The following is a 26,223-nucleotide window of genomic DNA, read 5'->3' on the forward strand; positions in this document are numbered from 1 at the left end:
ATACGCGGTAAAAAAAAAAAAAAGAGCGCACATTGCGCAAAACTCTGAAACAGGAGAAGTGGGACATAAAACGGAGCGTCGGACTAGATGTGAATTATGGCATAAAAACAGAGAATCCGACGCTGAACAGTGAAAAAATCAACACATGATGTGAAACATGACGATTAGACGGAACAGCAGGTGATGAGTAAAAATAACTGGTGGTGAGCGTCAATAAATGATAAAATAAATGTAGCAACAGGAAAGAAACTAAAGTGGACATAGCAACAAACCAAGAGAGGATAATACTAATCAAATGAAACTAAATGGAAATTAATGAAGAACAAAATGCAAGAATAAACTAAGAACCCTTTTGAGCAATAATTAATACAGAGGACTGTATGGCAAGAATAAACAGACTATTTCCAGATAAAAGTTAAAATAATATTGTTGAAGTGCCATGGGTTTATTGAGACCATATCTAGTACTGAGAATAAATAAATCTTACAGACCATAACAGTAAAGAACTGATCACTTATTTATGTTTTTAATTAGATTTGATATATTTAATTCTTCAATATTATTTTTCATGTCAGTGTTAATGTCATGAGGCTGACGACTCCATGACACTTTGAATTTGACTCATTAGGACTTGATTAAGAACCAGATTTGTTCTTTGTAATTTCTGTCCAGCAAACTATCAATCTATAAATCAATAGACAGGTTTATATAAAGATATAATCCATGTTTCTGTCTCATATTTGTATGGCATTAAAAGGACCTGGAACTTTTGTTTTTCTACTGAAAGCTCTGGTTTGCACAATAAATGCCATGTGGGTGAAATTTTATGGATGATACTCTGATGTCCCATTTTCCTGAAGGCAGCACAGAGCTGCACCACCAGAAACACTGAAGAGAAGAAGAGTTATGATTAATGTAGTTACAGTTCTATCCATGTTTTAATGTTGCAGAGCTCAGTCTTTTTTGCAAATAGTTCAAAGTTTAAACTGGCATGTTGTTCATCTTTTATCTGGTCATTTTGTGGAATATTTAACAACTAGAAAATGGAAAAGAATAAGAATATTTTTTCCACTCTGATTGGCTGCTGTTAGGCCTACCGATTTTAAGTTGAATGTTCATTGCATTTTTCGTAGACGCCTGTGAAAATAATTTCTATTCCCATTACTTTGTTGTTCTCTGGGAAATTATCTTGATGATAAATACAAAAACAAGCATAAAAATCAAAACATCTACAATAGTGATGGTAATATTAATGATAAAATAATGGTCAGTGCAAAGTAGCCTGCAAATTCTTTGGTGGGGGGCAGTGAGGGACCTGGATAAAGGCTGGGGGGGGCGCTGGGCCAAAAAAGGTTGAGAAACACTGGTCTAAACAGTGATTCGGAAAAACAAAATTTGTTAAAAAACTAAGCATGTGTATTTCTAAACTGATGCAAACTTCATCCAAAGTGACACACTAAGAGTATCTTGCAAGCTTTGATTGACCCAGTGGTATCTGGTTAACACTGCAGTGCTGATGTGGTTGTTAGGATCTGGCAGCTAGCCAGACAGCACAGGAAATCAAGATCAGCCAACTTAATGCTTGCTTGAGCTAACAGGCTCCCAAGAGCTCATCCGGAATTTGAATAGCGCGTCTACAAAAAAGTTGCTGTGTGTCGTATTGCTGGATCAGATTTTCTGGTTTGAAGCGCTCATGCTCGACTGGTTTCCATGTCTGCTTAATGGTCTGTGTGCTGCTTAGAGATATTTGTCAGAAGTTGTAACCGGTTAAATTCGGCAGCCACTCGGTGCGTCTGTAGCTCGGTGACTTCCATGTGTGTTTTAAAGGGTGAATACTCAGCTCTGCCAGCCATACTTGTCATTCCGGTCACTGATGTTTGCAAGGAGACGCCTTGAATTAGAACAGACATATTTAAAGTCAGCATGAGACTTATATCTATGTTATGCCAAACTGGTTTGATGTCCACGTTTTCCCTTCCAGTCATGAATATGAGCAATATCCCCCACCCCCCACCCCCACCGTATCCGTCTCTGCCCATCACCGGACGTGTGAGGTCCTGTGGATGCGAATGCCGTGAATCCTGACTGATATTTTCATCCACAGGAAAGCTGGCCCACCTCCTGTTGCGTGTCGGTGAAACATCTCCTCCGGTAATTGAAGGGGAAATGGCAGAGTCACCTCTCTACGCAGTCACTGGAATAACCAACATGCTTGTTAGCACTCACAACTCACCGCGGCTCTTTATATATAGCAGAGGCTGCGTACTCTTTTCACTCAAACTTGATACATGCAGAAGCATAAGTACGTTTTTTTTTTCTTTTACAGTCGACGACAACTTCTTTTATGTTTTTTAAGAATTATTTTTGGAATTAGTGGCCTTTATTTGACCGTAGTCAGACAGAGAAAAGGGGACAAAGACAAGCAGCAAAGGAACCAACAACGTGAGTCGAGTTTCGACGAGATCTGTAGCTTGTGCATACGGATCGCGCGCCACGCCACGCCCCACATTCAATATTTTTTATCAAGTAATTGGTGATAATTAACGGTAACTTCAACTTTATTTGACCACAACATACCTGTCCAGTCTCTGCTTTTTTCCGGGAAACCACGTATCTTACTCCCGTTTCCCGCTGTGCTCCCATATTCCCACATTACATAAATTACGTCACCAAACAGCCCTGCACCCCGCTCCCTTTCGCCCCCCAGTCTAATGGCGCGTTCACACCAAACGCGTTTTGAGCGTCAGGCGCCTCTGGTTTACGTTAGAAGTCTACGTGGAGCGTCAAACGCTCAAAACGCTCCAAATGGTTCAAATCGCGTCGCGCTAGATGCTTAAAACGACGGGCCCTCGACGGGCCTCCACATAGAGTTTGAATGCAAGCCAGAAGCGCCTGACGCTCAGACCACTACAGCTTCAGGTGAGTGTCACAAGCAGCAATCAAATCTGTTGAATTAAAGTGAAAAAAATCCAGATCTGATTTCTGATTTCCGGCAGGCGTGTTGCCTCTCTCTTTCCAAATTCTTTTTTGAAAATGTAAAATGGCTGACATTTTTTTCCCTCGGCAGGCTTTGAACTCTCTCTCTCTCCCCCTTTCTCTCATACCTTTGCTATGCTGTGAATCCAGGAAGTAGGAGCACACATTGTGATGGCATCTGTCCCTGTGCTAATAACTGGATTTAGCCAACAGCAGTTGAAGCTTAACCTTTTTTAATCTGGGTAAAGCTCGGCTTGTCATAAATTACAGCAACATCTTCAGTTGTTTTGTAGTCTTCAAAATAAAAATACACCATATGTTATACCTTACAGTGTAGTTTAAGATGTAAGCATGTAGTATTTATTTGGAACAGCTACAACGTCATAGAAATATCTGATTTAATACGAGAAAATACAGTTTGACGTAGTTCCAAAATGCTCAGTGTCATTTATTGATATCATATTAAACTATATAATAAAATGCATTTGCAATATATATATATCTATATTGTAAATGTTTCAAATATATATATATATATATATATATATATATATATATATATATATATATATTTGAAAATTCAGTTGTAAATTTACTTGTTTATCTATTTATTTTCCTAACAGTACATGTCCGATTTGCCTCAGATCGCAACTGAAATTTAGAAATCCCGAGAAGAAGAAGGAGAAAACAAATGGACTGGTAAGCTGAGCTAATCAGCCTTAATGAATGCAGCCGTGCATCATGACTCATTTCAATCATTTAGATTTACGGCTCGGCTCCGGGCCACGCATGATTAGTCCATCGGACGAGGTCGACTCCCTCAGAAGAAATGTGAAGCACCCAAACCTTCCCTGAGGACTCAAACTGCCAACTCTCAGCTGTCAGGCGATAGCGTCAGTGTGATGGAGGGTCAAAGGGGCAAACCAGTCGATGTCCTTCAGGTCAGGTGCTGCTGCTCTTTTTAAAAGTCCCTCAGTCACTTCATCCAGATTGGTTAATACAACCGCTGTGATGATTAAAACTTCTTCCAGTCGTGATTTCTCTCTCAAATTTCAGTCAGAGATCAGAATCCCAGTTCCTAAACTCTTTACTTCAGGGACAGATAAATGTTTAATGAATTTTCCATCTTTAATCAGCTTTAGATTTTTAACATCAATTCCTGTGTTTACTGGCAGCTTCTAAAGTAAATCAGATTTTTTTGTTTCGTTTGTGTCTTTAGCTCTGTTAATTATGAGCAATCATGTCTTGGTTTGATTATTAATTTAATTCTTATTTTCTTTGATTTTTAGTCCATGTTGATTTTTCTCATAATTAAACAGCGTTTTGTGTGTTGATTATAAATAGCCATCATTTTTGAGAAATACACTGATTACTGCACAGAAAGCATTGAAGAGAAAATAACTGCTCTCTCCAAGTGATTTTTGAGACCGAATGGTTTATGAGTATCTATACCATTTATTATTGTTAAATATTTGACTTTGAGTGGGACATCTACTGGTGCAAAAGGAAAGTAGTAAACAGCTGCTCTAAAGAGACTCAACGTGAGCTGATTTTCCACAGGAGGGCTATGAAAAGGGTGGAAACATTATTTGTAATATCCCTTTACTGCAAGTTGAATTTCTCTATTAGATATCTTATGTTGAGTATCTCACAAAGCTAAAGTGAATAAAGCTGATTTACTGGCGTGCGATCTTTCAACAATTTAATAAAAATCCTTCGATTTGAACATACCAAAAGGTAGACATTTTCATAAAAATTCTAAGATAAGATACATAAACGGGTGTTTATGTATCTTTCATGAATCTCGCTGAAGTTATTTAAATGATTCAGAAACGTGACCTTTTTTCAAACTCTTCCTCTGCTTTGTGAAACAGAATGGATTTAAGTGGTTTTTCTGGGAAAGATTGTGGATTAAAATCTACAAAAAACAAAACGTTATTTTTGAAAGATAGAAGGTAGTAAACCATTACAAATGTATGTTTGTTTTAAAGCTTGTATTCTGTATGCATATTAGGGTTGCAGTTAGTAGTGCCCTTTGTAAGTATTGAAAGAAAACAAAAAGAGAAAAAGTAGCACATTTATAATTTTTTTTCCAGAAACTGTAAAAAAAAAGTAACAAAAACCCCATTTGCTTCATTCATTTTTTTTTTTTTTTTACCTGAATTTATGGTTTACGATTTCTCAGCGAACACATTTCTACTGACAATAAATTTACAATGTCGGTATCACTTCATTATTATCCCCTTGGGAAAATATTCTCTGCAGCTGCTACTGATCCTGATACAAGCGGTGAGTGACGTCTGTTTCCAGTTGGCAACCAAGTAAGGAGGTAAAAGGGTTTGCCTGGAAGAGCAGGGACTCATCTGTAGAAGAAGGAATCTTAGTCCGAGACCCTTGGAGGTGCTAGAGCGCCACAAAAACATGCCCTTCTGAAATCACTTTGTAGTGTTTGACCCAAGGTCTCATTTCTGGATTTAACAGCCTATATTACCAGTAATTTTACCCAACAACAGCTGCATCAAACAGACTACTTCTTTATGTTGTACACATAATAACCATAATTTTTTCATACATCTTAATCCTTTTGTGTGCAAGGACTGAGGCAAATGATACAAGTGATCATTTGTGGGGTTGTAAAAAATGTCGGGGGGAGAAAAAAAGTATGCTACTTTCCCCCCCCCCCAACTTGATCACCTGTCCTCCAAAACGCCTCAGACTACAACCCCAACTCAAAGCGTTGATTAATGGGAACAGAGTCCAGGGTTATGCACATACCATATCCAGGAAGAACAGAAGCAGTCTAGAATGTGAAAAACAATGAAAAATCCAGGCAAAGGTCAAAAACTGTGCGTCCAAAAGAAAACAAAAAAAACAGAAGGCAAATGCAACAGTTGAAGGATAGGCAGGGTCGACAAACGGCTTCATAGCTGGGACTGATGACAACAGATGATCTCACACTGAACCGAGGGCGCGAGGCATATAAATAGAAACTTGGCAGGTGGAGGTAATCAGTGAGATCAGATCCACATGAGGGAAAGTGGAGGAAGCAGACAGGGAGAGTGAACGACAAGCCAGGAGAAACGGCACGAGCAAGAAAACAGACCAGTCGATTCATCATACGTCTAGAGTAATCCACACATCAAATCAAAACAAACAAACAAAAAAAAAAACAAAGCAAAATAGGTTGAAATCTGTTGTTACTTAGAAGTGTTGGTTACAAACAGCTGCTGCTGTCCCAATTGATAATTTATGAAAAGGTTTTCCTTCACCAAGGTTCACGCAAAGCATAATTACATTTAAGCATGATCACTGCGCAAGGCTCCACTGATGAAGAAAGTGAACCTGAAGCTTGCCAAATAATATTAGAAGCAAAAGGGATGCACTGAGGAACTAAAAAAAAGTATGAAGAAACCACCTGAGATCAGGAGAAGTCGGGATGAATGGAGAAATGGACCATTCATCCCGACTTTAGAGTGAATTTCTCAGTAAAGTAGTGATTGAAACATATGGCCAAGGAAACTCTCTGTTATAAATCTGCTAAGATGAGCTTGGACGGACTTTTTTCATCCTTCAACTTGAACGAAATTTAAAATCTATTGAAAAAACTGAAGGTCAAAGTGCACCAGGAAAGGCTCCCATAACAGTTATGGTTTAAAGGGAGTTTAAAGTTGTCATCACCAACAAAGGCTTATCAAAGTGCTGAGAAAAACTCAGTAAGCATGATTAGCTTACTGTGCTTTCCACCTTAATACACAGAACAACTTAAGGACAAAATTGTTTTCTTTGTTTGTGTTGATTATGTCAATTGTTACCTAAAACTGATTCAAATAATTGGAAAAGTTGGTTCATGGAAACCTTTTCATCATCACTGGCCAAACCGGTTCAGTATTCCTCTAATTGCGCTGTCATCATCTAAGATGCAAACTGTAGTCCGTAGGGTCAGGAATGTAACTCTCGGGAGTTTAGCCGTTTCCGTGAGCATGGCATGATCCGACCCCTGGGTGACCTTGCTGGAGTCTTCCAATGGGAAGCCTGGCAGCCTTGTTGGATGTTTTTTCCCAGTTGTGAATAATCTTTCTCACTGCAGAATTATGAACTCCAAATTACTGGAAAATGACCTTATATCCTTTCCCAGATTTATGAGTATGAACAGTTGCTCCTCCAAGAATACAGCTGATGGTATCGTGCGAATGCAACAATATAAATGACTAACATACAGATTCTGACTGGATTGGTGAGCAGTAGGGTCACCAATCCCTACTGGTGACCCGTCAAAGGGACGGTTGGCTGTCAAACTGTCCCTTTGACAACCAAGGGACGGTTGTCAAAATCCACCGTCTAGTTCTCGGTTTGTCACATTTTTTCTACTTTCAGCACTCCAGAAATACATTAGCAACAGATAATCAGTGAAATACAGCTTTTGCAATATCAGCCATTCCTAAGGACATGTCAAAAAGTAACTGACAACTTAACCAGTGTGGCATTTTAACATTGTACGTGCTCCACAGTCTGAGGTTGGTTCTGATCCTTGGGTAATAAATAGCGAGACAGTGATGATTTCAAAATATTTTTTATTCGCTCGGCCAAAAGTAAATGATTTGTTAAAATCTGAATCTGAATGAAAAGAGTTAGTTTAAGGCTAAAATTCAAATTGTTCTGTCAACTTTCTGACTGTTTTTTGAAGAATCGGACAAGTTCGGAGGCTGTATTTAGAGAACCTTGTTGCTACTAAACTTGAGTGTTGAAATGTTATATTGTGACTCATAGTGATATTCTTCATCCTTTTTTATAACTTCAGGTTGTATATTTTTATCTATGAATCATCCCATGCACTACGTCAATGACTAATTAAAGGGTAGATGTGTGTGATATAGCATTTTTTGGTATTGATGCGATACCCAGCAAATACAGGGCCCATATCGCCGATGTCAATACTGATATAGATACTTTTAATTTAAGTTTGATATATCATCAAATTTCTGACTTTTAGGCATTTTTGTAGTTTTTCCTTTGAATTATTTTGTAGGACAGCAGCTGTTGACAAAATACTTTAATAATATATTAACATAATGTGTGCAAGAAGGAATCTGAAACTAAAGTATTGCTCTTACAATGCTGACATTGATCTGATACCAAAACTGACTTTGTATCGATATTTTGAATCGATCCGCCCACCTCTGTTGAAGGCTTCATGTTTGCACTCTCAAAGATACTAGAAGTAGAAGCTACTTAAACTTGTGTCATTTACTCCTTTCTGCCAATGTTGTTTTCAATATGTGAACACAGTCGCAGGGTAAACAAAATCTGAATTTGCAGTTTACCTCTTTTATTTTGCCATGCTGCAGAAGGAGCAGTAAAAACCCCAGTACAGGTTGAGTGACTGGTCACCAAGGCAACCAAGGGTACAGTAGCCCCCGATGGCATAACAAAGGTGTAATTTACTCCAGCGGTCAACACCCTCCGTAACAAAGCAGCTGCTGGTGGATCATGTACCTCAGTGTTGGACTGCTGCTCTCTGACACGTCTTTGAATTACTGCTGCAAGTTTTGCACTGAACAACAGAGTCATATTACTCATTGACTAATTATCCAATAACTGATAATCGCTTAATGGTTAAGAGGTTATTTGATCGGCAGCATCTCACTGACTTTTTTTAAAAGAAGTTGTACAAGCAAAAGCTGTTCGGCATGAGGTTTTCCTTAATATTATGATCCAGTAAGGACAAAATTATATGTGATATTAGAGGATTTGAAATGACAGGCTGCAATACAATGTGATATTTGTATTAGTAGAATTTCTAAATCAAAAGAAGCTTGTTTTTACATGTTGGCATTTCTTTATTTCTTGAACCTCTTGGTGAGTTTTTGTTTTAAAGGAGCTTTTGATTTGCTGCAGAAGTCTAGGAGATAGAGCTGATTTACTGCAGACACAGAGTTTACCTCAACAGTTAATATCAATTTCAAAGTAGTGCCTCGCATACGGGAAGTGTTCCTGTCTTCAGTCGCAGCTCATTATAGACACAGTTTCTTCTTATATATATATATATATATATATATATATAGTATAAAGAGACAAATCCATACAAAAACATCACAGAGCTTTGACTCAACAATATCATATGACAATTAAACAAGCAAGAGAAACTATTTGATACCCTCCTAAAAGCACTTCTTTAAAACTCAGCTTGCATTATTATATATAAAAGTATTATGCTAATACTCTTATAATGGCACTTTGCTAATCTCAACACAGTGATACTGTAATAGGATAAGCGCAGAGTCTGACTCAATGGTCATTTATAGCATACAACACCCTGAGAAACACACCCATTCCCCAGCATGGCAGACAGTCTGGTCATCAACTTCTCTGATCTACCCCAACAGCTGACTTTGTGAACCGTCCGTAGAGCGGCGGCTCACAGTGCGAGGGGAAAGAGGGGCATGAAAGTAGGACAGAGGAGTCTGGCCCCCTTCCCTTCAAACCAGAAGCGCAGATTTGCAGTAGCGAGAGAGAAGACATTCGTCCTGGGTGGAGAGAGGGGAAGGACAGCGACGTTTTTTCCCTGAGACTTACCGCGGCCCACCGAGGGGAAAAAGTCTCAGAGTTTCAGATCAGAATATTGAGTCTTACGTACTTTCTGTTGTTGTTAACTGACTAGAAGTCGCACCAACTGGGAAACATGCACAAACGCACCAAGATAAAGATCGCCATCTTCGTGCTGGTGGTGGGCATGGCGTGCATGTTCACAGCGGTGGTAACGGACCACTGGGCAGTGCTGAGCCCACCGGTGGTGAGGTTCAATGAGACCTGCGAGGCAGCACACTTCGGCCTTTGGAGGCTCTGCAAGAAGCACATCTACATCACTGAGCAGAACTACGAGAAAGGGCATGGCTGCGGACCAATCAGCCTGCCTGGAGGTAAGACAGAAAAAATCCTGGCAAAACACTTTCTAACTCATCAGTAAAGACAAAACAAATCATAAAAGTTTAGGTTTTAGAATGTGGCAAACAATTTAGCCCCACAAAGCGCAGCTATAGCTTTTTGCACCACAGCCTAAGCTTGAAGCTAAGAATAGAGGGCCTAACGGAGGAAGTCACATGACTGTGTGAAATCCCTGTAGAGGTACTCAATCAGGAGTGTCCAAACTTTTGAGATACTTTTAAAGGTATTGAAAGTAGTATCTCTTTTTTATGAAAAATGCAAAAATTATTCTATTGTCAAAACAAAGTAAACACACAATATGTCAGGGTGTTTTCACACCTGATGGTTTGGTAGACTTCGATAGAGGACCAAAATGGTGACATTTGTTCCATTTTCAGCCAATGCGGTTCGCTTTCACATTGCACTCTGTCAAACGATTCCTTTGAAAAACCTGTTCCCCTCCTCGCCTGTGTTGGCGCTACAAGAACCAGGGGGAAACGACACAAAAACCTCAGAAGAAGACATGAGCTCAACTTCCTTCTTTACAAAGTGTAAACAAACATGGAGTGGCATCAGATTTTAACGGTTGTAGGATTTCCCTTTTGTGTTTGGAAAAAGACTGAACCATTTCTCCCTCTGGTGAGATGTTATTTCCTCGTTTTTTCACGTTTTCCACAAGAGTCACGTTGTTGGTGAAAGCGCATGTATGGCATTACCCAGAATGCCATGCGCTATAATCTGCTTTAGAAGCTGTCTGTAGTCCGCTGGCATCCACGTCTGCATTCGAACCGCGCTATAACTCGGAGGCAAATGAGACCCAACACTTAATGTGAAGTTTGAGGACCACCAATAGGTTTTACTACAGGTTTTTTAAGGGGGAAAAAAATCGTTCACTGTGCTTTAGATGTGCATTTTTTTTATTAGTATTTATATGATTAATATTAATTTAAGAGTATTTAATAGACATGCTGAGCTCTCCAGACGGCGGTGATATGTGGCACATATTTTGGATTCTGGAGTTTTTATCTACTAAAGTTGCATCATGTAATTAGGATAACATTTATTCACAGTAAAAACAAATGAATGTGATCATCATAACGCTGTCCAACAATAGTCTGGTTTATCCATGAATAACTATTAATAATTGCTGAAGATAATTAGTAATAAAACTAGTAATCTGCATCAAAAACAACTTCTTAGACGCATCATTTATGTTGCTGTTTAATTTGGTAATGTGAAAAAATAGTTTGCTACAAGAAAACAGCTTCAAATTGTCACTAACTTTCTAAAATATGAGCGGATTTTTTTTCTACATTGCTATGAAAAAGTGTTAACCCCCCCTTGACGATTTCTTCAGTTTCTTTCTCCTTGTTACACTGTGATTTTTCAGGTCATCAAACATAATAATATTATACAAAGTTGCTGATTTTATTTACTGAGTATCGAGAGTCATCCAAACCAAACCAACATGACTTTTCATGAAAAAATGATTTCCCCTGTTGGCAACATTACAGTTCATGTATGATTCACCAAATAGGAACCATTACTTTTTTTTCCTCACAGGGCCAAATTGGTTTGGTAAAGCTTGTTTCCTTTACTGCACACATTTTTGCTTGAAAACGGCTTTTTGTATTTTCCTCATGTTGTCATTTTTACCCCTTTAGGATGTGGTTGTTGTTCTGAAACATTAACGTTTGAGGAAAAAAGCACCAACAACAAAAAATAGGCCAAATACTTTCTCCACAGTCTTGTATTACATTATTATTATATTAATAATGTAGTACCACTCGTAGCTGATATGCTTCTTGCTACCGTTTTTGTGGTTAAAAACCAACAACAATAAACAGCATCTACTAATTATTTCAGGGTTTTTTTTCTTTTTTGAAGGAGGGTTTAGGTTTTGTGGCTCAGGACTAATTATATTTATCAGAACCGAAAACAAAATGGCTCTCTGGGTTGAAGAGGGTGGTGTCTTCTTCAAACAGGAGTGTGAAGACTTAATCAGATTACTGCAGGTACCAGCCAGAGAAACTACAGTTCATAAGCAACAGAGAGTAAAGAGACCACCAAAAAACACTACATTTCACAACAACTAAACAGTTTACTCCCACAGTGATTGCCACAAAACCTGCTGAGAATAACTTATGATGTACATATTCATGATAACAGGATTTCTGCAGTTTGGAGCTTGTGGATTCCTGGCTTATCGACAAATTTGTGACGGACTTGGCCGAACTAGCGAACACTCAGCCTGTTGGTGTGGACAGAGACGAGGACTCTAAAACTCACTAACCAGATGGAATCGATCTTGGAGAAGTTGCTAGTTTTGGCTCAGTGGAACGATCAAACTAATTTGGATGACTGGGAACTGAGATGTATCAAAGAGACTTTAGGGAAGATTGAAATTTATAATCTTCCTGACGTAAGACGTTCTGTTTATGAACTGGCTTTCCCTGTGTGGCCTTGGAAGGGCTACATATCTCTAATCTCCTTGAAGATATGTAAGCACAATGCTCTTCCCTCCTCACTCCCTCCTGTATCCATGGAGTTGCGAAGCTGAACGCTCCTAAGGACATTCCTAGATAAACAACACCTTTATCGAACTCTGCCAGGACGCTCAGTAACGTTCCTTTGTGGCCCTTTGACGTCACAGCCTGTCTTTGTTTTGCCTCTTTATTTGGTCTGAATGTTGCCACCTGCCCTAATGTGTCCATTCCTCTTTTCCTTTGGTTTGTTATTTTGTTTGTATTTCCTTTTAACTCATGTAAAGCACTTTGAATTGCCTTGTTGCAGAAAATGTGCTTTAAAAATAAAATTACCTTACTTTACCTTACCTTATGAAACAGAAACACATACAGACATCTAACGGTGAAAAGTTATCCATCCATCCATCCATCCATCCATCCATCCATCCATCCATCCATCCATCCATCCATCCATCCATCCATCCATCCATCCATCCATCCATCCATCCATCCATCCATCCATCCATCCTTTTTCTTTACACCCTTGTCCTTTAGTGGGGTCGGGAGTTGCTGGTGCCTATCTCCAGCTAACCTTCCGGGCGAGAGTGAAAAGTTATGAACTGTGTAAAAAAGAATTATGTTCCATTCTACTGAAAGTGGAAATGACGTGTGTTTTTTTTAAAGTCTGTCACCGTTTAAGGAACATGGAAAAGGAAATTGTTTGTTTTTTAATACTATACTCAGTAGTGAAATTCGTGGGTTGCTTTTTAGATCACTACCAAACAGCTAATGAGTCTAGAAAATGTTTGAATTTTGTGCAGCTTTAACCTAAATGAAACCATTTAATACCTCGTAACTGTCATGAGGGAAGTTAAGGGTTTAAAAATGACAAAAAGGTGCTAATACAATTAAATGTTCCTAAAATTGCTCGTATTTATAAGTACAATGCAGCAAGCCATTATATGAGTAGCACTTAGACTGTATGCCATGCAGCTGTTAATGTTTGTTTTTTTTTTTTGTCAGCTTTTCACAACATGACCATAGACACCTTTCTAAATCCCTTCTACTCACAAAGTTAAGCTAATTCTTGACTGACGGCGGCGATTGGGATGCCTGCCCTTTGTTTGCACCGCAGGTCTCTTTCAGGAACAGCTGAAACGCCTGAGGCGCGGCTCGCTGGTTCAGACGTGCCGGATTTTCTCATTAATTTGACCCACCCGGGCACATGTTGACCTCTCCAGACGGCGGCGATAGGTGGCACATATTTTGAATTCCAGAGTTTTTATCTGCAAAAGTTGCATGTAATTAGGATATTTATTCACAGTAAAAGCAAATGAATGTAATCAGATCATCTTAATGCTGTGCAACAATAGTCTGATTTAGCTATGAATAACTGTTAATAAATGCTGAAAGTACTTAGTAATAAAACTAGTAATCTGGATCAAAATGACTGAACGTCTCTCCAGCATAAAAAAGTTAAACAGAAAGAATTCAACCAGCTAATAACTTAATTAATAAACTTACTAACCAAGTAACACTTCAGTAAAATATGAAATAATGATGAAATAAACTACTAAAAGTAAAAAGGAAAGAATATATAAGTAAAAATAGAGCCAGAGAAATGATTACATTTCTAAAAACTGGAAATGAGGTTAAATTTGTTTTCAACTGATTCAGATTAGTTTATACCAGATTATTACATGGATTTTTCCCACAGACACACATAAAATATGTAAGAATGAGCATGAAAGAACCTGCAGAGAGATATGTACAAATATCATTATGCGGTGTGAGTATGTACCGTTAAAGACCAAGGTTTGTGTCGAATGATTTTGTTGGTGAGACCAAATTAACTCCTAACTAATTTAGACTAATTAGCTAAATTTGTTCAAACAAGTAGTTAACAAAGCAAACCAGAGGTGAAGAAAAACACTTTGAAAAAGTAATGTTTCATAAACTAATTTGCTGAATTTGAATTGAAATCAATAACCTTTGAGACAATTGATTTTTAATCTATTGGTCAGTCACTCTAATTTAGTATTTTGGTATAGCAATATGGTTGATTAAAGTGGCATCTAGTATTTTTTTCTGTTTCAAACGATCACTTTTAAGTTCAAAGCGCCGTAACTAATAATGTTGATTATTTATGAGTGGCAGTGGTTCGCTACGGTTGACTGTGGCATTTAATTAATTTTGCTATAACAATTGTGTAAATAAATAACACCAATTAACAAACCAAACAATCTCAGGGACCATGAGCCTAACTCAAATTAGGCTAATTATTCTCCAAAGGAAATTCTCAAATCTTTCCAGAGTTAAAAAGCACTCAGAAAAAGAGGATACAGGCAGTTTTGTACTTTTTTTTTTATTTTACAAGATAGACATTTGTTTCTTTTCTTTTTTCTTTTTACTAAAAAGAAATAGACCAACACAACAACAACAGCTTAGAATATCAGAAACATATTTGATAAAATTATGTTTCTTAATGTTGAGACACAAAGAAAAGTCATTTTGTTTTGAAAATGATGCTTTATTTTGGCTGTACTGGAAGCGAACTTTGACTAAATCTTGAACTGACACTGAAATTTGAGATCAAAGTCCATGGAGTGGTTTATGCTACAGCTGGAATGAGACAGACGGATGACGCTCACCATGCAAATGTAACAGAAACATCACTTCATCATATGCTAATAAGAAAAAATATATATATTTTTTTTAGTATGAAAATGTCCCAGTAGACAGCATGGATTTCCCCGCTGGAAGGATTTGCTGAGGGAAGTCATTGATAATTTTGGATACATGCCTGCAGACAGTTTTCAACATCTGATGAAAAAGCATTTGGCGAGGAGATCCTCAAGAGGAAAGTGTGGGTTGCCTTGTTTTTACCAGAATGTTGACAAAGTACAGATGGTGACTTATTTCTGCTGTTAATGGCTTTCTTCAAATCCAAGCACAGAAAACTTTACGCTGATTATCGCCTTTGGTTTAATCGCTATTCACAGATGCTACTAGTTATAAATAGGCAACGATGGTTATTCCGTTCAGCTCTCAAACCTTTTCTGCTTGAAAAACTTTCAGACCAGGACTTTGGCAGTTTCCATAGCCGCGGTGCTGCAACAGGGCCAATACAATAACTATCTGAGAGGTTCCAGAAATAGGAAGCGAGCGATTAATTTTATATTGCACGCAGCGAAGCACTGCTGTTAGCTACAAAAATAAGGCATGTAAATACTCAGCTGTGCTGGGGCAGAGCCATGGGGGTCAAGTGTTCATGCACAAGCCTGTGGATTCCCTGAGTGACAGGGCCTCATGGCAGAGTCTGGCATAACTCTAAGACCCGCAGGACCATCAAACCCTTAACTCAAGACCTGACTACAGCACCACGTCTCTTTGCAGGACTCAAATTACTTCGCACTGCACCGGGACAGGTGGTATACTCCAAAACAGATTGGGAATCAATGTTATTTTGCTCTTAAACACACCCAAGTTTACAACCAACTTTATCTGGCGTCCAGAGTTTTCGACTTTGTAAAATCAACTAAATTTGGATTATCTTAAGACTTTGGCTGTGGTTATTGGCCCTAACATTTCCTCTTCTGACAAAGTGAATCGATGGCACGCATCAAAAAAAGACAGGGAAGCAACATGACAGCGTGCGGAGACGCTGAAACCGGCGTTCTCACCTGATCCTTGGAAACATGACAGACTGTCCTATTTAGAACAAGAAAGGCGTTGCACAACATGTCAGCACAGCCAGCAGGACAAGTGCCAATAATAGAGAACACAGTGTCAGAGTGTCACTGAGGGACCCAAACATTTTCAGATAGTTATAGAATTAAAGGTTTTGAAATTTGTTTGTCTTCATATTTGCTATAGTTTGTTGAAGAAGTGTAAAATGAGAACAAAAAATAATAATAATAATAGCTTGGAACCAGGTAGCGACTTCCTGTTATGGTGGTAGGAAGTAGGGGTCTTCCATGTGACCGCCCCACCCATGTGGGCCCCCACTGGGATTTTGTGAAGATTAAATATGTACTAAGTGGTTCTGGGATCAAGATAGGCGTATAAATACAAATTGCATTGGTAAAAACAGTCGAGCGCCCTATCTGGGCCATTACTCAGTCTTTAATGGGTGGTTCAGAAAATCAGTGGAAATTGCCAACACATGGTACCCACCTTTAACTTTGAATTGTCCCATGAACCACTGGGGGTAAACTCAACACACCAGACGCGATAGTGACAGCAATGACAAAAGTACAACATTTTTCAACTTTCTTGTGTTGTATCATTAGGTGGCTATGTGCCCTAGTTTGAAAATTAGGAGTAAATACCATTGTTTTTGTGCTGTCAAATGATTAAAAAACATCTAATTAATCACAATTAATCACTATGCTTAACTTTGTAAGCTTTGTAAATATGCAACTTTTCAAAAAATGTTTCAGAAAATTTTGTTTTCTCAAATCAAGTGGTTTGAAGAGTCTCAGTTTTCCAGGTTTTCATTTTCAGAAGAATTTAAAAGAAGTCGCTTTGTTTTAAAGGTTAATTTAGTAATGTCAACTACAGAGTGCTTGTATTTCGTTGGAAGGATAATTCCTCGTTGCAACCTTAGTTTTATCCAAGCTTCCATTGGGTTTTTTCCACTTGCTTTTGCAACTCTGCATTGTTATAAGTAATTCAAGCCCAGTACAATCGCTTGTCCTCCTTCTGCCAAAGAGGCCGACAAATTTCCTGTGTGTGAAATTCCAAACTAGTACACACAGACAGCTAGCGACACAACACAGGAAAGTTGAAAAATGTTCCTACTTTTGTCGCTGCCGTCACTATCGTGTCCATTGTGTTGAGTGGCTTTTAGGTCAAAATAGGTAATCTGATCATGTAATATTAATGTGTTAAACTTTTCAGATAAATCTTGTGCGGTAATGTTGACAGTTTGGTGCTAGAGCATCTGCCCTTTGTCCTCTGAACAAAAAGTGTCCTTCTGAAATCCCCTTTATTTTTGCTTACAATGTAGTCTGTGCCCAAAATAAATCAAACAGCACTAAGGTAGCCCCCTTGTTTAATACTTTACCACCTTTCCTCCCAAAATGTCTGCATACACCACTGGCTGGATTTTCTTGTCTGTTCACCCACCATAATCTTAAAAAAAATAATAATAATAATAGCAGCTTTGATTGCCTTTTCATGACAGGAAAATAAAGAACTATTTTCTGAGATACGGGTGATTTGGAGGCTGTTACCAAGCCTTTCATTTCTCCGTCAGCTTTGACTCAGAGGTACAACTCATTGACAAGCCTCTATTTCACCTCTTATGTGCCGCCAACAGTGAAAACAGTGGGGCTTGTTGCTTGGTAACCATCTTTCGATCTTCCTTCTCTTTATGGCCAGTCCCTGTTCTCATTCATAAAAACATCTTTATTTATATGCGGGCCCACACAGTGTGGTACATGACAGTTAAAGCTGGGGTTGGGAAGCCTTAGAAAGCTCATTTCCCCTCTGAACATAGGATAGTTTGTGTTGTTTCAGATTTCATCTTATTTTAACATGTGAACATTTTCATAGCATGGAAAATTAAGCACTTGCTATATTGTAATGCTAAGCTTTTTTTCTGTTTGCACATTTCCACACAGCAGCTTTAATAACTTACTAATTGAGGGCTGATTTTTTATTTTTTTTACACTGACTGAGATTAATCCTTTAACGTGATATTTCAAGCAGTTTTTTTTTTTATTTATTTGATTTGATGTTTCTGTCTTAAGCTCATAAAGCATGTACAGTTCTACTATGTGTGATAAATGGCCTTAGCTCTCATCATATACTTCTAAAGTGAGCGATAAAAGTAAAACATGTTCTAGATTTGACATTAATTCCAGACTACTCCTAAACTGGATTCAACATTTTATCGACATGGCTCAACATCAAAGAACCTTTCCTCTGCCAAATCACTGAGCACTTTTACTCAAACAAATCCCAAAGCTTTAGCACATCATCTGCAGGAGAAAAACGTAACCGTGATTTGTGCTGTGACCGCAGTTGCTTTGTCGAGTCATGCCGAACAAAGCTGAGAATTTCTGAATGGGAACCGGTTTTTACCGTCAATGTTATCCGGAGGGTGTCAGTTTTTAGATGCTTTTAGAGCGTAAATGTGGCAGATCTGAGCGGGCGTGAAGTGTTCCAATAGAGGCCAGACGTTCACAAGGTGCTCAGCAGGAGGGTTTCCCGTAATGGTGTGAAAAGAAGCGTGGCAAGACTTCAATGGGGGTGTGAAAAGGTTCAGTGGTTCAGCAGAGGAAGAAAGAAAGTGAAGTATCTAAAACAAAGCAACAGTCCAGCAGAAACAGCTGTAACAATGTTTTATTTTTATTTTAGTCAAACACAGAATGTTTTATTTTCACTCAGGTGCAGAAATTCTTAAAACCCATTTAGTATAGATTCCGATGTATTTATGCTGTTGGGGACAACTGGCAAATAGACCTGTACATCTGCATAAGAACAGATGTACAGGTTATGTTTGGCACTCACCTGTGCCGTGAGAACATCATGGGCCCGAGGATCGAGCCCTGAGGCACACCCGAGGTCAGAGAGACAGTTCAGGATGAGAAGTCGTTAATCGTCACATTGAATGTCCTTTCTGATGCGTGACACATTTTAACTTTCATAGCTGCAAGACAAAAACTTACATTGATTTTGATTATTTAGGCTGAAATGTATTAGTTACATGTTTATTTCAATTTATGACATATAGACACTTAGCTTTTTCCCAAAAAGCATAGCAATTAAGACTTGTCTCTTAATTACTTTTTGATTTATGTGTAAATCAGGCATCTTCACACTAATACTTTAGATTTAACATCTCCTTTAAACATTTTAAAAACTATTTCGCCTTACAGGGCTTGACACTGAAATCTGTTTTTTTCCCCCCCTATTTTCACAGATGAAAACTGCACTTACTTCAGGCACTTCAATCCAGGACAAGATGCAGAGATATTTGAATACAAAACACAAAAAGGTACGTTGCTCTCCAAGTGTTCTCTGCTTGAAGGTCATTTCACTCCATCTTGTCCAAACACTGAAGCACAAAAAGCCAGATTTGTTTGGTGAATATATTCCATCTTGTGTGGCATAGGTCATTAAAATGGTCCAGTCCAACCAAAAACACAGTTTTTGTTCCACAGTTGAAAGTGTGCACCGCTTAAACAGTCGTGTGTGTGTGTGTGTGTGCGTGTGTGTGTGTGTGTGTGTGTGTGTGTGTGCGCGCGCGCATGTGTGTGCATAGACATGCACACACACTTATATACAGCTCAACAAATCAGAATATTGTTGAAAGGCTCATTTATTTCTGCAATTCGGCTCAAAAAGTTAAACTCGTTTATTAATTGGATTCACTGAACACATGCTGTGATATATTTAAAATTTTGATGACTGCTGCTTACAGTTAATGAAAGCTAAAAATTTTGTGAGCAGAAAAAACATGTAGAAAAATGATTTTACACAGACACATCAGCCAGTTACAAAAAAGTACATAATTTATCAAATATCACGATACATTCGATACATTCTTTATCGTGATAATAATCCTCGTCATGATAAATTCCAGTTAATGTTTTTAAAAAAGAAACAAAGCTGTATTGTCAAGATTGCTACATTCTCCACTGTTCAATGAAAGCATCAATAATTGTCAAATAAATTTGAAAATATGTTTGCAGTTTAATGATACAAATTACGCTTCATTATGCGTCTGCTATCCTAAAGATGCGTGCTACCAATGGTATTTCTATAACTGCTGTAACACAGTCATGTTCTTTCTGTGTTACTACTAAAAACGTAGTAATAAATCATTCTTTATCGTTACCACAGTAGTACCACAAGACATAGTAATAAAACTGGAGTCTCTTTCTAAATGCTTAGTGCATTTCCTACTTAACTTGTGGCCTTTTTTTCTTGTCATGACGTCAGATTTGTAGCGTACAACAATAGTTGGCCTTCTCCAGTGTTCCCATAAGCCTCTCAAATGATCCGATTCACAGACTTCCTGCATGGCCAGTGACTCTAGGTCAGTGCTTCTCAATCCCCAGGAATCACTGTCCTGTCATGCAGTCATTTGAGTCAGGTGTTTCTGGAACGGCGATACGTCTTCCATATGCCAGGCAGCGGAAATGCGAAACTTTGCTCTACGTGGACGGCCATGTCTTATAGTTGTGCTATAATCTTTCCAATTTACAAAGGATGAATTGAACAATGCTGAGTGAGAATGTCAAATCTTACGATATTACTTCATCACCTAAATCTGCTTTAAGCTTTTCCAGAAATTATATTTCTGTTGCCCCTTTGTCTTCGTGAAATGGTTCACCAATTATCTTTAACAGACCTCTGAGGCTTTGACAGAGCTGCCGAGGTTATACAATCAATTACACACAAACTGACTTTACAACTTCTGAAGGTGGTTTCACTTGATGTAACTGAGGGATATCAGAGTTTTGGAGACTGATTGGATATGCGTCTGCAAAGAAACTGTATAGGATATATATATATATATATATATATATATATATATATATATATATATATATATATATATATATATATATATATATATATATATATATATAAAGCAACAAATTAAGACAAAAATAAAATAAACATCGGATTTTGTAGAAACTGTGAACACTGACTTTTTTTTTTTACTGTGTGTATTTGTTGGGTGTAAGTTTCTTTTCTTCCTCTTATACTCACAGACAGAAACACTTACAAAAAATTCAGTCAAGCAGCAGGCACGGTTATTTTTATTTAACGGATTTGCACTGAAACGTACCTACCTGCTGCAGGAAGTTAGAAAATGAGTAGCTTAAAGCTACATTTTCAGCAGCCATTTTGGGAGAACATTTTTGAAGTCTGGCATTTAAGTAGTTCTCATTAATATTGTTGCTGAAGATATGAAAATAATTTTCATAAGAGCTTCTTTGGTAAGTCACATGCTCCAGTCTTCCTTGGACTAGAAACTAAGTTAACTGTGGTATGCCTATGTCACACTTCTATAAAGCGCTTTTAAAAAATATAGATTTCACATAAAATACAAATGAAGTTGCGTGCCAGAGCTCTGCAGAGATGCACCAACTACCTCAAAGCCCAGAATGCTCAAGGTGTGGCGGCCGTCCTCTCCTGCCAGCACAACATGAAGGTTCTCAGCTCCCAGAGGAGAGCTTCAGCCCCCAGTGGCATGGTTAGCAGGCAAACAGGCGGCAGATCAAACGCTCCGGATCATAACCAGCACTGCAAAATACAAACCAGCTGCTGTTTCCATTGCACACATGGAATCTGCTAACATAAAAGTAAAGCAAATTTATATTGGTACATTTGAGAACATCAATGTTATTGCCTTTGAAAGTTAGTGAAAGTCTCTGTGTTGCTCTTTTTACTGAAAAGACAATCCATGAAAAGACAACTGGGATCAAATAAATAATTCTGCCAAAATGTTGCTGAACATTTTGGCAGGGAGGCATCTTCTTCTGAAATATGATTAAATAAATGACACAATCTATCATGACAAAGTTTAGGTTCATGTGAAATAAAAGACAATCTCGTGCCATAGATAGACAGACAGAGCCTTAAGCTAGCTAACTAGTTAGCTTTCCTTTCTTCCTTGCTAGAAAGAAAAGTAAGCTAGTTAGCTAGCTAACTAGAGTCAGGCTGCGTTCAGCCTGAAGTAACCCAATTCCGATTTTTTGACGAAATGCGACCTGTGTTTGACCTTTTCATGACAGTCTGAACACAGGTTGGATTTTTTTTCGAATGCGAAAAAATATTGTATTATTTTATATCCGATACATATTTACACTTTTATATCCGATACATATTCGATTCAAATTTGACCCAACGTCCAGGTTGCATTCATCTGACCGGGTCGTCATTGATACGCCGTGTTACTCCCAAGCGGGAAGAAAAACAACAACCATCACGGACGATAACATGGACTAAGTTGTTAATATGCTGGCTCCGGTCAGACAACAACTTCAAAATTGTACGATATATTCCATCGTTTGCATCCATGTTTACTTCCGCAAACACTGAGCACTACATTTTTATGGCGGTTGGCAAAACGCTGAGCACGCGCTCTATGTGTGACGTTACTGCAACGTCTACTGCGCATGCGGGACACTTTCAGGTCATCTACACTGCAGTTCACACTGGAGAACACATTTAGATCGCATATATTTGGAAGTGTGAACGACCATGGCAAAAAAAACAAAAAAACAAAAACAAATCCAATTTCAAAAAAACATGGTAATTGGGTCACTTCGGGCTGCAGTGTGAACGTAGCCTGAGAGAGAAACGTGCTAGCTACAAGCTTTCTTGAGATCTGAAAAATATATATAAAAAAATCATGTTCAAACATAGTCCAAACACCTAGAGACTAGATTTATAGGTTTACAATCAGATAACCTCGGTGTTGTTAGGCAGCTATAGGGTTGTTGGACATCTGTATGTTTTCTACATACTAGGGACTCTTGATGCTTTTTTCTCTTATGAGCTTCTCAAGCTGTTTGTTTATATTTTTACCCCCCACCCCCCCACACGCTTTTTAAAGATTTGTTTATTTTTCCTTCCAGAGTACAACATTTCCGCCGCAGCCATCTCCATTTTCAGCCTGGCCTTTATGATCCTCGGATCTCTGTGTCTGCTCGGGTCGTGCACTGGCAAAGGAAAAGGAAGGGACTACCTTCTCAAACCCGCCGGAATGTTCTTCGCGTTCGCAGGTCGGTTCCGTTCACCTTCCACACTTCAAACCTTCCAACTTCTCCAGCAGCCTTCACAGTCCACACACACCTAAAGTTTTACGCAGACCATCCCGCTCACACCCTACGCCTCTCTGTCCTCAGGCATCTGCGCTTTCATCTCGCTGGAGGTGATGCGTCAGTCGGTGAAACGCATGATCGAGAGCGAGGAAACTATTTGGATCGCGTACTACTACGCCTGGTCCTTCGCCTGTGCCTGCTCTGGCTTCGTCCTCCTCTTCCTGGCCGGCATCGCGCTCCTCGTCCTCTCCATGCCTCAGATGCCCCGGAACCCCTGGGAGACGTGCATGGACGCCGAGCCGGAGCAAGTAGAGTGATGCAGGCTAACCGAACGCAGCGGTGAATCTCTTTCTTGCAGTTTTCCAGTAAAAAACAAAAAAAAAGGGGGGTAAAAAAAGAGAAACATGTTGTTGGTGTTTGCGCATCACAGTCGTCTCTTCGAACAGCAGTTGAATGGGGCCTTTTGTGAGGAGGTTAATGTGCTTTCCTGACCCATATGCACGTCCGATGTGAACACAACCGGAAACACAATTCACATGCTGTTTTTTTGTTGTTTTTTTTTGTTTTTTACAGACATCCTGTTTGTTTGTTTTGATAGATTAAACCCATGAATCATTCTTAATGTGACCATGGTCTTACTCCCATGTTTTAGACAAAAACGGCCCTTAGGATTTTCTATAAGTCTGACGTCACAGTAATTTGAGATTCAGCGCCACATAATATACACCTTTACAGGAAGGTTTATGTACTTTTAATGGCGTTGCCATTAAATTGCTCACCGACAATGTCAGGCATCTCAAGGATTATTCAAAAAAGCTTTACAGATAAGAGAATGAAGGGAAAAAAAGCTGACTCTAAGAATAAGTTTGTGTGTGTGTCTGTGTGTGTGTGTGTGTGTGTGTGTGTGTGCGTGTGTGTGTGTCAGACTGAATGCTAAACACTCTCAGTCTGCAGCACCAACCATGTTGGAAAAGGTTCAGTTTTAGCAGGTGCACTGCGCACACATACCAGCCTTTTACTGATCCACAACCCGGACAAAATGAAGAAAGTTTTATTTATACCAAACACGATTGACCTTCTTAGCATTCAAATCTACAATAATTATATTTATGTAATGTCTGCTGGTTTGTTTTTTTGTAAAAAAACCAACAAAAAACCCCCAGCAGATTATTTATAACCTAGAAAATCAGGATATGCAGAAAAAGAAGTGCTGTAAGTGACACTTTGTTCGTTTATAGGGATATTTTGGATGTTTTGTAGTGTAAAATATTATTAGTAATATTGTCCCAAGTGCAGCAGCCAGATTTCATCCCACTGTCAGTTTATGTTAAATAGGATAAGTAAACAAATCGTCAGAGTTGGGATAAGCTAGCAGCTTGTTAGTCGTACAAACAGCTCGAACTACGTTAGTGTTGTTTTAAAATGCTAAAAGCTGCTGAAATAGTGCAACCTTCACCGCTCAGAGGGGTTCTTTACTTTCCTACAAACTCAGTAACCTTACTTCAAATAACCCAAACTATCCCTTTAATTACTCATCTTCCAGCCAGTTTCCCAAGAAGAAATTGTTCCGACTTTAATGTCAATGCAGATTATTCAGTGTTGTTGCCTTTCCGTGTAAGATTTAGTTAAAGGCGTGGGCAAGAAACTGGTTTATTTAGTTTTTTATGAACACAAAACTTTCTGACATTGAAGAAATGTAACTAGAAACTTGTACAGACGATGAGACTGAGAAAGCCTCTGCATTTGTTTTGACTTTGCTCGACTTCCCACTGGAAATGCTTGGGGATCACATGCGTAAAGGTGAGCAGTGTGAATGTTAACTTAACCTTTTATACAGAACTCCGGTGTAATGTCAGACCGGACTGCATCGTGCTGTCGGAGCTGCAACTACCAGAATCTCAACCTTGCTCAGGGCCAAAACTTTACTTATTTCAGTAAGATGTACTTCAGTTTGATTTATCGCCCTCTTAATAATCTTTGATTAGAAATTAACGGTATGCAGCCGTAGGAATGTGTTTGGATGAAACTATTCATTTATATTAGTTCTCTAAATTGTTGCTGCTGCGTTATGAAATAAAATGGTCACATTTCGGGGTAAATGTTACCATAATGTGATATGTTTCTTTTTCTCTATACAGCATGCAGTTGAATAAGCTTTGGAATGGCGTTGATTCTGTATTTCTTACTCGTTACAAATTTCTAAGGAAATAAAATAAATAAAAAATGGACACGTTTTGTATCAATTTGTTCGGATGCGAGTTCTTTCAGACCCAGATTTGCTGCTGCATGTCTCAGAGGCATCGGATGTTTCTGATCAGGATATTTCAGGGTTTTTTCTAAAAAAACAAAAAGAAAATCAAGGAAACTGTGGAATTTGCATTTTTTGCTTCCAATTATCAAAATTAAAGAAAAACGAGGAAGCAACACAAAATTGTGTATTCAGTCTTTGAGATGCAGCTTCTTCTTGGATCTGCAGTTTCCAACCTTCTGAATCACAGTGCCCATCCACTCAGCTCCTTCAGACTAGCCAGTAGCAATTAGCAAACACCTGTTGAAGCTGCACATCTACTGAGCTCATTATACAAACTACCTTTCCCTGCAACGCTGGTAAAAACGTTGTTAAACGGTTAATAGAGAAGCTCTTTCTGAAGGCGGAGTTTCAGAAAAGGCGGTTTTTAAAGAGACAGAGGCCCAATTTCAAGGAATTTAATTACAAAGTGAAATTTCTTTCAAGTCATATTTGATATATACAACACTTCTATAACAACTGTAAAGGCAACAGTTACTTGATTGTGCTACAAAATAACACTTATGTGCCTGGAAAACGCATAATACCGCCCCTTTAAGAAATGAGTTGGCCAAAAGTTCAATTTAAACTGTAAACAGGAATGTGTTTTTTAGAGATCTTGAACCCTGGTTTAGATTATAAATTCAGTAGAAAAGTTATATGCACTATTTTACTTTTGTTTGAACACTTGTGGCAAAGCTAGACTACTACTGGATGTACACTTTGTCAGATTTTCAGTATCCCAAAGAGCTTTATGTCTCTCACAACTCGAGCACAAAGGTGC

At 38.5% G+C, this 26,223-nt stretch overlaps 1 protein-coding gene across 1 annotated transcript; it reads left to right on the forward strand.

The window, feature by feature from the left end:
- Positions 1-9,303: 9,303 nt before the first annotated feature.
- On the forward strand, positions 9,304-25,380 carry LOC103471075 (voltage-dependent calcium channel gamma-1 subunit). The gene is made up of 4 exons (XM_008419908.2): positions 9,304-9,893; positions 19,294-19,368; positions 22,967-23,113; positions 23,237-25,380. Exons 1-4 carry the CDS (start codon positions 9,656-9,658, stop codon positions 23,467-23,469), a joined length of 693 nt encoding a protein of 230 aa, XP_008418130.1. The 5' UTR covers positions 9,304-9,655; the 3' UTR covers positions 23,470-25,380.
- Positions 25,381-26,223: the final 843 nt, after the last annotated feature.

This window comes from Poecilia reticulata, chromosome 1 (genome assembly GCF_904066995.2).
Source record: "Poecilia reticulata chromosome 1, P_reticulata-male-v2, whole genome shotgun sequence".
NCBI lineage: Eukaryota > Metazoa > Chordata > Actinopteri > Cyprinodontiformes > Poeciliidae > Poecilia > Poecilia reticulata.